Below are 15,595 nucleotides of genomic sequence, written 5' to 3'. Positions count from 1 at the left end.
TTCCTTGTGTGATACCTTTGTGGAAGTTGTTTCTTATCCCCCCCCCCTTTATGCTTATGTGCAGCCCAAAGTATACTTCATTTTCATTCTAAAGGATAACTGGTTTATTTTAAAATGCTGTTGTACTAAAATGTATAGCACTGCTTCTCCAAAAAGCTCTACTTTTTTCATGGTTGTTGTCTTCTTCTTTGGCAATCACTCGTAGCCAAGTAAGATTGTCTTCCATAAACACGGTTTTAACAATGAGTCCGTGACTCTTATGTCATTTTGTGAGCGGTGGGAAATGAGCCAAGTGGTAACGATGCACCAGTTTATACGCAGCGGAAGATTTTGGAGACACACCAGCTAGGAAGCCAGACAAATTTTTTTATTGTCTGTCCATCTCTCTTAAACAAGGAAACTCCTAAATTCCACACAGATACATCTCAGTCCACTGCCACCTGGTGACTAAACTATGTAATGACACTATTGGTGTTTATACCCCACCCTCCAGCCTAAAAAAGTTCCCAGAGAGCTTACAAAGGTTAGTCATGGCACAGTCTTTGTTCTAAGGCTTGCAATACCAAATACATGATACAGAAGAGGGGGGAGAGGGTAGAAGGGGCAATAGGCAAATTCTGGCACTGGTTCTTAGCTACATCTTTGGTTATCTCTCAGTGAGTGAAACACCATCAGGTGTGAGTGCAATATTACTGGATGTTGCATTCATGGGATCAGCCCTCTAGGGCACCAAAAATATCCTGGCATCTCATTTGGGCCTCGCTGTAAAGTAAGGCTTTGTGGGGTGGGGGGAGGTCCTAGATGACACCCCTGCTGAGAAGCCAAGGAGAGCCCCGTTTGCCCAGCCAGCCTGTGGTCCAAAGCTTTCTTTAGAAAGTTGATGAAGTTGATGAGGAAAAGGCCACAAATAGGACATAAATAATTAAATGTTGCAAAGATTTTGTGTTTTTAAATGTACACCACCAGCCACTGTTCACTTCCATTCAGATCTTACCTGTATAAATGTGTTGGGGGTGGCGTTTTTGGGGGGGCAGCCACTGAAAAGTTCTTCTTCTGTTCTTTTCCAGATGTACAGATTAACACTACGGACAAGTAAAGAAACGGTGTCCCGAAGGTTATGTGAATTACTTTCGGAACAGTTCTGAGCCATAATGTGCAACCCCTTCTGATTCTCCATTTCTGCCATTGTCCATGTCCTGCTCCAAAAATGTTTTGTACACCAGTGTCTGCAAAAATAATTGCCACCCCATTCACATCCCTGCCTTAAAGGACCTGTCCCTTTTTATGTGAAACAAATGATATGTGCAACATAAAATTACTTAAATGTGAAAAAAAAATAAAATGACTCTTAGATTTTTGGTGCAAAGAAGCTGGGAGGTCTTGTATGTGTGTGGGAGGTCTTGTGTGTCTCGATTCAACTGTGCTTCATATATTTTTGGCAGGAGTTGTTTTATTAAAATTCACTTCAGGTATGGTTAATCCCAACTAAATGAAACAGTTTCGCTGTAAATGCCACTGTAAATTGCTAGAGGCATGCTAGAAGAAGAAGAAAAAAGTATGAAAGAGAAGTTGGTGTTCAGAGAGGGCTAGATTCTATTCCTGCTCTATTGAATGTTACCCCATGTCCTTTTTAAAGGATCTAGATACATCTGAAGATGGCTGTAAGTATTTGCTTTGTAAAGAACATTTGGAGGCATAAGCACATATTCTGATTCATATTTTAATATCCTCAAATGACTTCCTTTAAATCCCAGCCCTCCACTTTTCTCCAAGTTCTGAACTACCAAAGAGTTATCGTCACGATAAATGCTTAAGTAAGAAAACCACATTGGGTTCTTGGGTACAACATGATGTTGTTGTTTTTTCCAAAGTTCTGGTTGATCATCTAAACATCAGTACACTTTGACTTTAAATTAAGAAATCACTTGAAGTATTCTTTTACCTAAGACTTTCCAAGCAACCCAAGGCATTGGTATCCCTCCCCCCCCCCCGCACTTTCCAGTTTAACAAAAAAAAAAAAGTATTTTTTCCCCATTTAACATCTTCTGAATCATAGGGATAGCCACTAGCTCTAATCAGGGAGAGTTTAGCCTATTCAGATTTGAAATACACTGTGGGTTTCTGCAAGTATGATGGGTAGGAAGCTTATTGCTTTGAAATGCTTGTCATGTCACCAGAACACTTTTGGTCTAGAACTTGACAGTCCTGTTTTCAAAAAGTGTAGTAATGGCACCTGTAGTTTGGTAAGATCTATGCATTTGTGGAACATGCTGTGGAACTGGCATCTTCTTTGACAGAAGTAGAATGATCGTTAAACTGACTACTGTTACACACCTCTGAAGAGCTCCTTAAGAAGTAATTTATGACTACAATTATATACGAAGGCAATGCAAAAATTAAAAAAGTAAAATAAGCTACAATGTTGTTTGATTACAAGTGACAGTTGGTGCTTGAGTTATGAGGCGTTTTAACAAACAACAATGTGGCTTATTCTATCCCAGTGTCTGGAATTAACTTATAAAAACTGAAAATCCACTTTCCTTCTTAATGAGGCTATTGGATCAGAATCGTATTGACCAACTTCTCCAATCAAATTTGATGAGTTATATTGAAGCACGTTGTATGGAACTACCTGGTGTGTAACCTGGTAAAATAATAAAACAATAACTCTTATATTCTCCTATCACTGGGGAAATTTTTAGGAGTTGTCATTATGACAGGCCCATTGCATTACTGTGATTACACTACTGTAAATGATATTAAGCATTCAGAGGTGTTCTGAAGTGTGTCTTATCGCAGATGCTGGGAAGAACCGCCATCTCATTTTTAACATAGATCCGTCCCACTGGAAGCATAGTTTGTCTCCTTTTTAATTCCACCTTAATACACTGTTTTTGTGTACTGTTCACTTGTATAATTTTTGCAAATAAATGTGGTTTTATCCACAAAGGGTGATATTTAACTAAATTATACTCAGGGTAGGCCATGTGAAATTAATGGACTTCATAGATAAGTCCATTGACTTCAGTGGATTTTCTCAGAGTATGACTAACATTGAATATCATTCATAGAGAAAAAGGACTCTAAATATAGGTGGCTCAATGACCAACTGTATATATGACTAATCAAACTTTATGCAAGACTTCACCTATGATATGAGCCATATAGGCATTGTTTTGAAGAAAACTTTTTTTTTTTTAAAAAAGTTTCTCTTTATTGGGATAAATGACCTTGATTTACCAAAGTTGTGTGTCCTCCATCTCAAGCAGAAGTTAACAGTTTCTGTGGCTAAAGCAGTATTAGTAATTAAGGTACAGTATTTGTTTTGTTGACATGTGAAAATACCTAAACAGGAAGACAAAATATTGTGCACTTTTAGGCCTACACTCCAATATGTAATGTGTAGTCATCTCACTTGTAAAAAAAATAAAAATCACAAGCTTATATGGTGGGCTTTGATTATTATGACTGTAAAAAAATTGAAAATATAAAAAAACTAATCATGTTATCTTTAATGGAAAAAAAATAAATGGCTAGAAGAGTAAAAATTCCTTTCCTTTTTTCATTCCCAGAGCACTTCTTTTCAGAATTACGATTTAGATAAATACAAAACATCACCACCTACTGTGCAGAGGAAACAAAAGCCTGATTGCATAGGACAAAGACTTTGGCCCTGATTTATTTATTGCAACTCTCCAGTCCTCTTGACCATTGAAGCAGAGTACTTTTGAGTATTTCCCAGCCAGCAAACTCATAACTCAGCGCCTTCCAGCTAAATATGCGATTTATTATTATTTTATCACTCATTTCCCCCCAAGCTATTCCCTTTTTATTTTATGTTTTCTTCTCCTGGTCTTAGGGATCTGCTTAGAGTGAGGTTGGATGAAGACATTAGCTTCTTGGGCTCCCTGCATTAGTGTTTCCTGGCTCACATTTTCTCTGATCTAATGACAGAAATGAAGCTCACATGGATCTGTACTTCACCTACTTCTAGTAGTGTTAAGAGGTGGGGGCAGGGCACATGCAAGTCTCAGGACTACTCCTTGGCTTGTCAGAAGTAGAACTGCAGGATATGTAATGTAATGAATGAGTAGCTGTTAGGCTTTAGTGGAGCACCTCTGCTATAATAAAAATAAAAATAAATAAATAATAGTGTCCCATGGCAAAATGAGAGCATCCAAAAATAAGGTAGTACCGTAGTTTACTAGAGAGGCTGCCTGGGTATGTAGAAGTATAGAAGTTTGAATTAGGAGAAAAGCCCACAACCTGACAAGGATTTGCAAGCTTCCAGGAGTGATTGAATGCTGATGGCAGATGAGGCTAATATAAGCCATAATGTTCTGTCTGAGGTCAGAAGCATCTAGGATTTAGAAAATAGCGATTTGACAATTAGCAGATTCACATGGCTGTTTAAAGAAGAAAATATTGCAACTATAAAATAACTTGCAAGGTCCCCAAATGGCAAGCTGTGTTTTACAGTAGTACCTCGGGTTACAGACGCTTCAGGTTACATACGCTTCAGGTTACAGACTCTGCTAACCCAGAAATAGTACCTCGGGTTAAGAACTTTGCTTCAGGACTTCCGGGTTGGCGCCATCGCCGAATGGCGGACTCCCTCCGAGCTCTGGAGGGAGTCTGCTCGGCAGGGGCTAGGTCCTACCGCGCCGGCGACGCGGGGACCCTCAAAAACCACGGGCACGGAGCCCGTGGACATGGGTGACTCTGCGGGCACCGTTAGCGCCCTCCCGACTCGTGAAGGAGCCTTTTTAAAGGCTTCGGAATGGGTGCCGGGGAGTGGCGTGGTGCTATGAGTCCTCGGGTTAAGAACTTTGCTTCAGGATGAGAACAGAAATCGCATGGTGGCAGCGAGGCAGCAGCGGGAGGCCCCATTAGCTAAAGTGGTACCTCAGGTTAGGATCAGTTTCAGGTTAAGAACGGACCTCCAGAACAAATTAAGTTATTAACCCGAGGTGCCACTGTACTGAATGGAGGGCCAAACAGGAAGCAGGAAGTGAAGCTAAAAAGTAGGGTTAAGAATTAAAGGAGCAGCAGTGCTATTTTTCTAGAAAAAGGTGCCAGAACTCACCATGAACGCCTCCTTCGTTCTCTTAGAGTAGCAATGGCGTCCACCTGAGAGGTGTCAGAACTGAGTTCCAGAGAGTTCCGGCTGAAAAAGGCCCTCAGGAGCAGTATAATTTCAGGCCTTACTGAGGACTTTCAAGCAGCCTTGGTTAGGAGTAGTTCCCTTGGAATAAGGTTTGTCACCTGAAGATGTTTGTTTATAAATACTTTCTCAGCATAGAAAATTGATTCCATAGTCAATCCTAACTGATCTTCCTTCCCCTTGTTCTATTCTAGCAAAAGTATGTATCGCACGTCCTGTCCTTCTCACACAAGCTTAAGATGCCCCTTTTGGTTTGTTATGGTGGAGTTTGTTATGTCATAGTGGAGTTGGCTTTTAAAATGAAGGAGTGTCTCCACCTCCATCGTTCAGCCCGGACACTGAGGTCCAGCGCTGAGGGCCTTCTGGCGGTTCCCTCACTGCGAGAAGCGAAGTTACAGGGAACCAGGCAGAGGGCCTTCTAGGTAGTGGCGCCCTCCCTGTGGAATGCCCTCCCACCAGCTGTCAAGGAAATAAACAACTATCTGACGTTTAGAAGACATCTGAAGGCAGCCCTGTTTAGGGAAGTTTTTAATGTTTGATGTTTTACCGTGTTTTTAATATTCTGTCGGGAGCTGCCCAGAGTGGCTGGGGGAACCCAGCCAGATGGGTGGGGTATAAATAATAAATTATTTATTATTAAAATGAGAAAAGCTAAGATGCATGAAGCATTTTAAGGAAAGATGGACGTTAACACACTGCAGGTGATCTCAGCCCTCTCTGTATCAACCAAATACTGTACAGTGGTACCTTGGGTTAAGTACTTAATTCGTTCCAGAGGTCCGTTCTTAACCTGAAACTGTTCTTAACCTGAAGCACCACTTTAGCTAATGGGGCCTCTTGCTGCCGCCGCGCCGCTGGAACATGATTTCTCTTCTCAGCCTGAAGCAAAGTTCTTAACTTGAGGTAATATTTCTGGGTTAGCGGAGTCTGTAACCTGAAGCGTATGTAACCTGAAGCATATGTAACCCAAGGTACCACTGTACAGTGGTGCCCCACAAGACGAATGCCTCGCAAGACGGAAAACCCGCTAGATGAAAGGGTTTTCTGTTTTTGAGCTGCTTCGCAAGACGATTTTCCCTATGGGCTTGCTTTGCAAGACGAAAACGTCTTGCGAGTGTTCCGATTTCCCCCCCGCTTTCCCCCCTTTTTATAAGCCGCTAAGCCGCTAATAGCCTTTTAGCCGCTAATCCGCTAAGCCTTTATTAGCCACTAAGCCTTTAATAGCCGCTAAACCGCTAATAGCGCTAAGCCGCTAATAGGGTTGCTTCGCAAGACGAAAAAACCGCTAGACGAAGAGACTCGCGGAACGGATTAATTTCGTCTTGCGAGGCACCACTGTATACAGATTTTCTTGGATCAGTAGTACTCTGTGTGCATTTATTAGCCACGTGTAAATGTATGTGATTTGGAAGAGGTCACTGCCCATAACAGTACAGCTCTTGTGTCTCACTGCTAAGATTGCAAAACATTTGCCTTGTTCAATATGAGCATAGGAAGCTGCCTTATCCAGAGTCCAACCATTGCTTTATCTAGCTGATTGGTCTGCTGTCCACACTACCTGGCAGGTGCTCTCTCTCCCACCCTTACCTGGAGAGGCCATGCATTGAACCTGGGATCTTCCATAGATACAGCCGTTAATGTCACAACTTGCCCAGGAGCTGGTTCTCGTTTTATGAGGGGTCTTTTGTGGCACATTTTCTTTCACCACTGTATGATCTGGTCATTTTGAAGGCAACTTCAGGCAATCCCACCCCAAATCCACAGGTATGCTGGGCAGCTTCCAATTTTGTAAAGGTGGTAATATTATTGCTCTTTGTTAAGATTAGTTTATTCTGCTTTCACCCCTAAATTCCTGAAACTTTCACTTAGTTTAGGTTAACACAGTTGTCAGGGGTTCAGGGACAGAGGCACAGGTGAGGGGGGAGACGGAGAGCGATGGGGAAGAATCCCAGGACTGTGAGGAAGAGGAGGACAATGACTTGAGGTCTTCCATGAGTCTCTCAAGTGAATCGGAGGATTCCCAGAAGGGGGCGCCCCTAGTCAGGCCAAGGGGGTTCACAAGGGGGACATGCCAGGGGCAGGGAAGCAGCAGGGAAACCCCGAGTGGGAGTGGGAGATCGGGGCCGGCTTCCCAGCAGGAACGAAGTGAAGAGAGTGGAGTTCCCAGTGTGACACACGGAGCAGAGCAGGAAGGAGACAGGGGAAGGAGATCGGGGCAGAACGTCCTGCCGGAAGAGGCGGAGAGTAGTACAGGGAGTAGTGTAAGTGTCAAGAGGAAGGTCAGGGGTAGCGAACGCGCGCCAAGTTCAAATGTGGAGGCGCGCGGAAATGGAGAGAGCCCGGAGGAGGAGCCTGGCCCCAAAGCACAAAGGAGGGGGGGACAGGCATCTGAGGAATCCGCTTCAGGAGAGAGCAGGAGGGAGGGGACCCAGGGGGGCAGAAAGACCCTGCGGAAAAGGAAAGACAGGAAGAGGTGGACTAGCACAAGCCTCTTAAGCTGGTGTAGGGGCGGGACCGATTCAGAGGGGACTTAAAACGTCTAGGCTAAGAGACGCGGGGCTGCACGCCTCGGTTGTGGAACCAATAATGAACTGCAATAAACATCCTTGTATATAAGAAGAACCTGGCGTTGGTCTTTTGTGAGCTGAGACCTGAGGCAGCCCTGACAACAGTGAAATAAACACAGCATGGAATCAGCCCTGGCATGGACCTCTATGGAAGATATTGAGAGGTAGGCTGCTTTCAGCTTGCCAAACAATCACTCTGTGTGCGTGACTTGGAATATTGGTCCTTGATCAAGAAAGCACAAGTTTAGACTTGCTCCTCTATCCCCACCTCTATAAAATAATATGGGGACACCATTCGTGTTTTGATGCATCCTGACTTTATTGGCAATCTATTGAACACTTTTTATGGCTAATTCATCAAACACACTGAAAACTGTGAGGGAGAAATATATGCCTTTAAGCAAATGTAAGCACGAAACCATTTCTTATAAAGTGCTGAAACCTTATACACAACTTCATCTAAACCAATCTGCACTTAAGGCCAAAGCCCCTTAAAATCTAGGACAAGCATCTTAGCCTAATCTGTTTATCTGTTGTGATAAGGTATGAGCCAAGTGCCTCCACTTAATTCATGACCTGCATGAATTGCTATCCTAACATTACACACTTCCACAATATCCCATAGGAGTGCATTCATATGTAATCATTCATACCTGGATAGTTGTTTCTAGAGGGTGATGCTTAGGGAGTGCTCTTCGGCCCCATGGAGCCTTCAATGTGGGGTTCCTCAGGGTTTGATTTTATCTCCTATGCTGTTTAACATCTACATGAAACTGCTGAGTGTGGTTATCTGGAGTTTGGGAATATGTTGTCAGTAATATGCTGATGACACACAGCTCTCTATTTCTTTGCAGATGAGGCAATGGATGTGCTGGACTTGCCTCAGTAATGGACTGGATGAGAGCCAAAAACTGAAGCAAATTATATGCAGGGCTGCCTCTGAAGACAGTTCAGAAACTTCAGCTGGTGCAGAATTCAGTGGCCAGGTTGTTCACTGGAGCTAGACGGTTTGAGAATATTACACCGATCCTGGCCCAACTGCACTGGCTACCAATTAATTTCCAGGCCCAATTCAAAGTGCTGGTTTGGACCTATAAAGCACCTTCATTACATATATTTCAGTACTGGGTGTTCAGCTGATTAACAGTCTATGGATTTTTAATTGTGTTTGTGTGAAGGGGAGTTATTGGTTATGTATGTTGTATTCTCATTTTGTAATTTTATGTTGTGAACCGCCATGGGATCTTGGGAGGAGGGGTGGTTAAATAAATAATCTATCTATCATCTATCTATATCTAGGACTTCCGGGTTGACGCGATCTGGAAATGGCGGATTCCCTCCGAGCTGCGGAGGGAATCGGCTCTACTGAGGACGGGTCTTTGCCGCGCCGGCGACGCGGGGACCCTTAAAAACCGCAGGCGCGGAAGCCTGCGGACTGAAGACTCAGCGGGTGCCTTAAGCGCCCCCCCTGATCCACGAAGAGCCTTTTTAAAGGCTGCGGAGAGGATATGGGGGTGGCGTGGCACTGAGAGTCGACCGCTACCTCGGTGGAGCGAAGCCGCGAGCCATGACCAGAGAGCGCTGACTTTCTTCCTTGAAAATCTGGACTGAAAGAATTACCCGTGAGTAAGATGGATTGGGACTTTAAAAATTTTACCCTGAATTGGAGACGACCGGGGGGTGTGCTAAAAGGAAGTCCGCACCCCCCCTTGCAGACGATCTAAGCAACGACATAAGAGCTAAGCTGGAGAGCCTACCCTTGGTGGGGTGAGTTAAAAAGGACACTAACTTTCAAGATTTAGCTAAAGGAAATTTTGTGCTGGAGAGTGGAGTTTTGGAGACCCTCTTTTTGTTTTAAACAACCCCCCCTCCCGGGCTCGGGAACGTCCTGCCTTTGTGCCTGTGTAAGAGCTGCGGAGTTTGACAGCTGTCAAAGCTGCCAAACGGGCAGTTTAAAGTGGAAAAATCACTATCTAAGATCCCTCTGGATTAAGACGAGTTATAATTGAGCCAAAACTGTTGGAAACAAAGTAATAATAATAAGTTAAAGGACTGTTGGAGAAAAGACTAATAAGTAACCAGATTCCCCCTAGGGGGAATTCTGTGAAACTACAATGGATACAATGGCTGTGGATGGAAAGTTACTAGTGGAAATCGAAAGGATGTTTCAATTGGTGGGAATCTTACAAGAGCAGAGCTTAGCCATGAATAAACAACTTATGACTATGACCTTGGGAACAGGCAACTCTGCTGTTTGTATTGAGGACCTGAATGAGAAAGAATCCACAGCTGAATGGGAAACAATGTCTACAGAGGTGGAAGAGACTAAACAAGAAAAAGAGAAAGTAATCTTGGGAAGCAACAACCAAAAGCTCACATCTGTGGAACACAAGCAAGGAGACTCTGGGAACATATCTACCACAAGTCTGCGAAAGATGCAGAAGAAGAAGGAGGAGGTTCTGGGACAATATGGAATACAGGAACTTAAAATAAAGAAATATGATTGGGGCCTCCGTTTGGACTTTGATTTTGAAGATACAGGCTTTGTGGAAATTCTCCAGCAGTTGCTTTCAAATCTCCTTGTGGGAAGAGAATATTCTTTGATGGTGAAAGATCTTTTTCCAGACTCGACGACTGACATAAAGGACTACCAACAAGACCGGCGGAGAGGGACTGAAAGAGACTTGAAAGCCTCGGACGTGAGGAACCCAGGCTGAGAATCTTGACTTTGGATTTTTATTGGGAAGGGACAAAAACCGGGGATGGGAGGGAGGGAAGAGGAGATTCTTAAAAACTCTTAAGACTTTTAGGTTTGGTTAATATGACTTTTAATTAAGATAAAATGAAAAATCGATGGAAGAGAACTTAAGTCCAACTTAGGAAAATCAATTTTTTTTTATTAGAAAAGAGGTAATAAAATGAATAAGATGGTTAAGAGGAGAAATACCAACTTGCCGATATAATCTTGGGAATTGGGATGCACGAGGGGGGGTGGGGGGAAGTCAGGGAACAAGGTTATGAAACGAGGATCTGCTGAATTTATACATGTTTGTGTCTTGTGTTATTTTTGTGTCTGTATTGTTTTTATAAAAGCGGAAAACCCAATAAAAATTAAAAAAAATATCATCTATCTATATCTATCTATCTATCTATCTATCTATCTATCTATCTATCTATCTATCTATCTATATCTCCCCACCCACTTTGCATGCCCTTTCTCCATCGGCATGCATCTTCACGTAGCCTTCGAAGCCATACTTGTTCTCCTCCTCTGAACCTGACTGCTTTTTCTATTTTTGCCACTTAATAGTGTCTATTGAGTGTTTGTTAGAGAAACTGGCATTATGGCAGAGATGAACATTCCAAGATTCAGTAGCACCTTCAGAAAAATGGTGCAGTGTGGCATGCTCCTGTTTCCAGCCAACCAGAGGCTGTGCCCTTTTTAAGAATAGTTTGTTCCATTACTCGCTCCCCTCCAGATTTATGCACAACCCATCAGTCAGCATTCCATGTTGACTGAACATGCTCAGTCTTTACGGAGGTATTTTTAAGGTCTCCTCAGCACTGCCTACATTTTTTCTATAGCTGCTTTGTACTTCCCTGAACCTGATGATACCTCTCTCTCTTGTGTAGGGATGGTGCTGTTTTGGCTATGGAAGATGCATGCTCAAAGAATGAGTTTGCTTAGTAGCAAACAGCAGCTTGATACCACCCAGCTGTTTTAGACTACAACTCCCAACATTCCTGACTTTTGGCCATCAGATTAGGGAATGCCGATATACAGGAGTATGCTCATTAATTACTCGCCACTGAAAATGAGAATGACCAACTAAACTCTTTATTAAACCTATTTAACTATTTTACAGTACATAGTCCGGTAGACGTTGCTTGGTGGAAACTTTCTGAGCAAGGCAGATATTTATTCCATCCGAAATGATGAATAAATTAGCCAAGGATGTTATCAGTACCAGTCTTCTTGGAAGTATACTCTGCCTGCCTTCCCAAAGCTTGGAGAAATCCATATGAACGAAGGGATGTTGAGTGTCAAATGTCTTTTTGCAAAGTGGGTAATAACTGATCATTATTTTCTAAACAATCCCTGTACGGTTGAGGAAGCTGAGTCTGCCTCGTGTGTACATCCATTGTAGTTGCATACGCAGCTACCAAATAGGATGATTTCTGTAACAAGTGGCATATGTGGGTTCTCTGGGTCTGGACAAGGCATCGTCAGCTCCTTCTTGTAGAGTGTGAGTGGCATGCAGCACCCACACTCTGTGTGTACCATCATCTTGGCAACATTTAGCCTGTGAAAGAGAGGAATAATAATAATAATAATAATAATAATAATAATAATAATAATACCCTGCCCATCTGGCTGGATGGCCTCCAGCAAAATATAAAAACATAGTAAAACGTCTTAAAATGTGCAATTGGCTCATATGACACCCCGATAAACCTGCAAGAACTGCCAACTGTTTTTAATGTTTGATGTTTTATTATGTGAGGGGCTTGCACAAGTTAGCCTCGCTCCCTGCCATTCTCAGGAGTAGCCAATGAGGAGGGGGGAACGCCATGTTCCTCACCTCCCAACAGCAGCAGCATTTCCACTTGCCAGGTGGGTGAGGGGCAGGGCAGTGGAGCGGTTGGGGATAAAAATACCCTTCATCTGGGAGAAGGTCCTAGGAGTGTATGAATGGATTTCTGTGTTTGTGTGTGTGGCTTTGAAGGTGCCCATTTTGGGCCTTGGCCCCACCTATCATCCACATGTGGCTCCCCAGAAGTTCACCCATGAGGGTATGTCACCCCACCCCTGTTCAGCAGCAAAACACTGAAGATACAAAGCTATAGATCTGGAGTATCTCAGAAATTACCAAGAGCAAGAGATGGTGAACAGAATACTATTGCCCCCCATCCTGCTATTTATTGCAAGCACCATTGTACTGCTTTGTGGTTTTTATAATACTTATTGATACCAGATTGTTTTAACAAGTTGTAAATTATGCTGGGATTTGTTGATGAAAGGTGGTACAGTGGTACCTCGGTTTACGAACTGTTCTGGAAGTCCATGTTTAAACCGAAACAATTCTTAAACTGAGGCGCGCTTTCCCTAATGAGGCCTCCTGCCACCAGTGCCCTTCTACCATTCAGCTTCCGTTCACAGACTAAGGTAAAGTTCGCAAACTGGAACATTACTTCCGGTTTTGTGGAGTTCGTAAACTGAATCGTTCACAAACAGGACTTCTTAAATGGAGGTCCCACATCTTTTAAATCAATAAACAATAATGTGAACTGTACCTCTGTAGGATTTGATTTTGGGACAGGAATGGCAGAACCATAACTGGGAATATTAGTACCAGATCCGATCATTCACTAGGTTAAAGCAAGTTATATACTATATCTTAAAAAAGAAATGCAATATAGGATAATGAAATGCAATGTACTATATAATATCTAGCTGCTGTACAGCAATGGAAATAATTGACTTTGGTAATATTTACAGATTATTACTTTTGATTATGTAATAAGACAAAAGTCATAGTGGTTGGCCAAATTGACACCGATTCATACTCACCTTGATGATGTTGGACACATTCCTTCGCAGCGAGTCAAAGTGACATTTGCAACACAACCCTTGTAAACCACTTGATCTTCATATTCAACAGATTCACACTTCCCTGAAAGACATGAAATAAAACAGTTAATATACAAGCAGCACTGGAAATGTGGTGAATCATCTTATGGCAATATAGATGATTGGTATTTTCTGTCATCTGGAAACTGCTGATATTGAATCCAGTGAAAAGGGATAATACATTTCTTTATCTGTTGTATCCCCTGTTCAGTCTCACCTGAGTGCTATGGTTCTTTTAGAGTCTGTACTACTTTAGGTTTTCATGCTTATGGGAGCAGGTATATGGCCTTCCTTAATGTTGTTTGTAAATCCATGTATGGTGACAATTTTGTGAAAACAGTTATTTTAACCATTATAAATGAATTAATTTGATTTTTATTGTTAAAGAACATTTAAAACATTTTGACATATGTGAAAGGGTAGCTCGCAAGTCAAAGAACTTATCTGTACTTCAACCCATGTCTAAGCATACTTTTCTTGGAACAAGGTGCCAATGGTTTCAATGGGCTTATTCCCATTGAAACGTATGCAGGTGACTATAGCCTTGGGAAGGCAACCACTTTCACTTAGACCATTTATTTAGGTAGGTAGCTGTGTTGGTCTGACGCAGTCAAAATGTATTAAAAATTTTAAAAATTCTCCAGTAGCACCTTAGAGACCAACTAAGTTTGTTCTTGGTATAAGCTTTTGTGTGCATGCACGAAATCTGAAGAAGTGTGCATGCACACGAAAGCTTATAGCAAGACCAAACTTAGTTGGTCTCTAAGGTGCTACTGGAGATTTTTTTTTATACATTTTGACCATTTATTTAGTTTAGGTAAACTATGATTTGAAGTTGTGGTGGTGGTTGTTATTTTAGGGGTGCTGCCTGTAACTGAAAAAATAAAAGCAAAATATCTGAACACAAACACATGCATAAACAAAATAATATGGTTAAAATCCTGAGTCCATTTAAAGAAAATAAGTTGTTCATTCTGCAAATTCAGGATTGCATCCAAAGTCACCAACCATCAAATATCTTGAGACCAAAGTTTTCCTTCTTTTAATATATGAGTTTGAAAATCAAGTGATCTGGCTGTTGGATGGGGACAGAGCCGTTCAAATGCTTTCCCCCACAAGGATCTTTAGGCTGCAGTTCTACACAGATACAGGGGAATAAGGCCCATTTAATTTATATCTCTGTGTTGATTCATATAAGATGACAGTTCTAGTGTACATAATGGAGAACAAATATTGCTTTGCACTTTCCTGTTCCAGGAACATATTGTGTTAGATTATGCCTTCTAAAAAGATGTAGAACTAAACAGGCAGCTACCTAGGTATTTGTAAAAATTAAAAAAGGGAACAAACTGGATCAAAAGGAAAAATAAAATAGAAATGAACTAAAAAGAAAGTATAGCATTAATCCTAAAAGAAGAAACTATAAACATTGTTGAATGAGGAGTACCACAGAATACTGTGAAAAGTGTGACCTGTGAAAAGATATTTATCCTGTATGATACTAAAAGTTTAAAAAATGGGGTGGATCTGCACAGATGGTAAAGAAGCAGAGGGAATCTAGAACAAAATTCCAAAATGATGATGCAGTGACTAAAGTCAACGTAAATGTTTGAGAAATACAAAAACCACATTTCAACCAAAAAACATTTCCTCGAAATAGAAGCTCACCAGGAGATACAGTTGAGGGATATGATGTGGAGGTTGTCTTCAAAGACTGAGTACTACTACTCAAAGTACTAGTTCGGGTAGTTACTGGAATACTAATGATATTAGTACTGGATGACAATGGAGTACTGCTTGTGACCGGAATAATGGGAGTAGTAGAAAGAGTAGATGTAAATGGAATTGAAGTAGAGGATGTTTGTATGGGAGAATGTGTTGTCATGCTTGACGCCGTAGAACTCAAACTAGTTGGAGAGGTTTTTGGTGTGATAGTTGCGGAGGTTTGTGTTGATACAGTGGTTCTGGATGTGGTAGAAGGAGACGTGGTTGGCATGGTTTTCGGCGTGCTGCTTGGCGGTCTGGTTGTCGAAGGTGTAGTGGCTGCAAAGGAGAAAGATAGCACGTGAAAGGGGGGCGACCACACGTGGGAACGGGGGAAGGAGAGAAGGAGAGAAGCAGAGCTCCTTCGGCAGGCTCAGCGCCCTTACCTGTAGGCACCGGTGGTGGAACAGAAGTGGTGGTTTTTGGTGTTTCTGGAACACAAAAGAGCAAAGTCTCATAGGTGGCGAT

General features: G+C 42.2%; 1 protein-coding gene and 1 long non-coding RNA gene across 5 annotated transcripts in view; one reads left to right on the top strand and one right to left on the bottom strand.

The window, feature by feature from the left end:
• The window catches only part of AP2A2 (adaptor related protein complex 2 subunit alpha 2), a 58,345-nt gene extending 54,901 nt beyond the window's left edge, over window positions 1-3,444 (top strand). For all 4 annotated transcript variants that reach the window (XM_081202771.1, XM_081202772.1, XM_081202770.1 and 1 more), the window contains one exon: window positions 1,068-3,444. In XM_081202771.1, the coding sequence (XP_081058897.1) occupies window positions 1,068-1,145 (78 nt within the window). In that variant the 3' untranslated portion in view covers window positions 1,146-3,444. The remainder of the gene's footprint in view (window positions 1-1,067) is intronic.
• Window positions 3,445-11,547: 8,103 nt separating this feature from the next.
• Window positions 11,548-15,369, bottom strand: LOC308585264. Its single transcript, XR_014007207.1, has 3 exons — window positions 15,032-15,369; window positions 13,304-13,406; window positions 11,548-12,035 (listed from the first exon to the last, which is right to left on the bottom strand). It is a non-coding gene; the product is annotated as an uncharacterized lncRNA (long non-coding RNA).
• Between the last annotated feature and the right edge of the window lie 226 nt (window positions 15,370-15,595).

The sequence above is a fragment of the Podarcis bocagei genome (genome assembly GCF_964188305.1).
Source record: "Podarcis bocagei genome assembly, chromosome: 1".
Taxonomy (NCBI): domain Eukaryota; kingdom Metazoa; phylum Chordata; class Lepidosauria; order Squamata; family Lacertidae; genus Podarcis; species Podarcis bocagei.
Note: the sequence above shows the minus strand (reverse complement) of the source record. Positions and strands in the feature narration are given on the sequence as shown.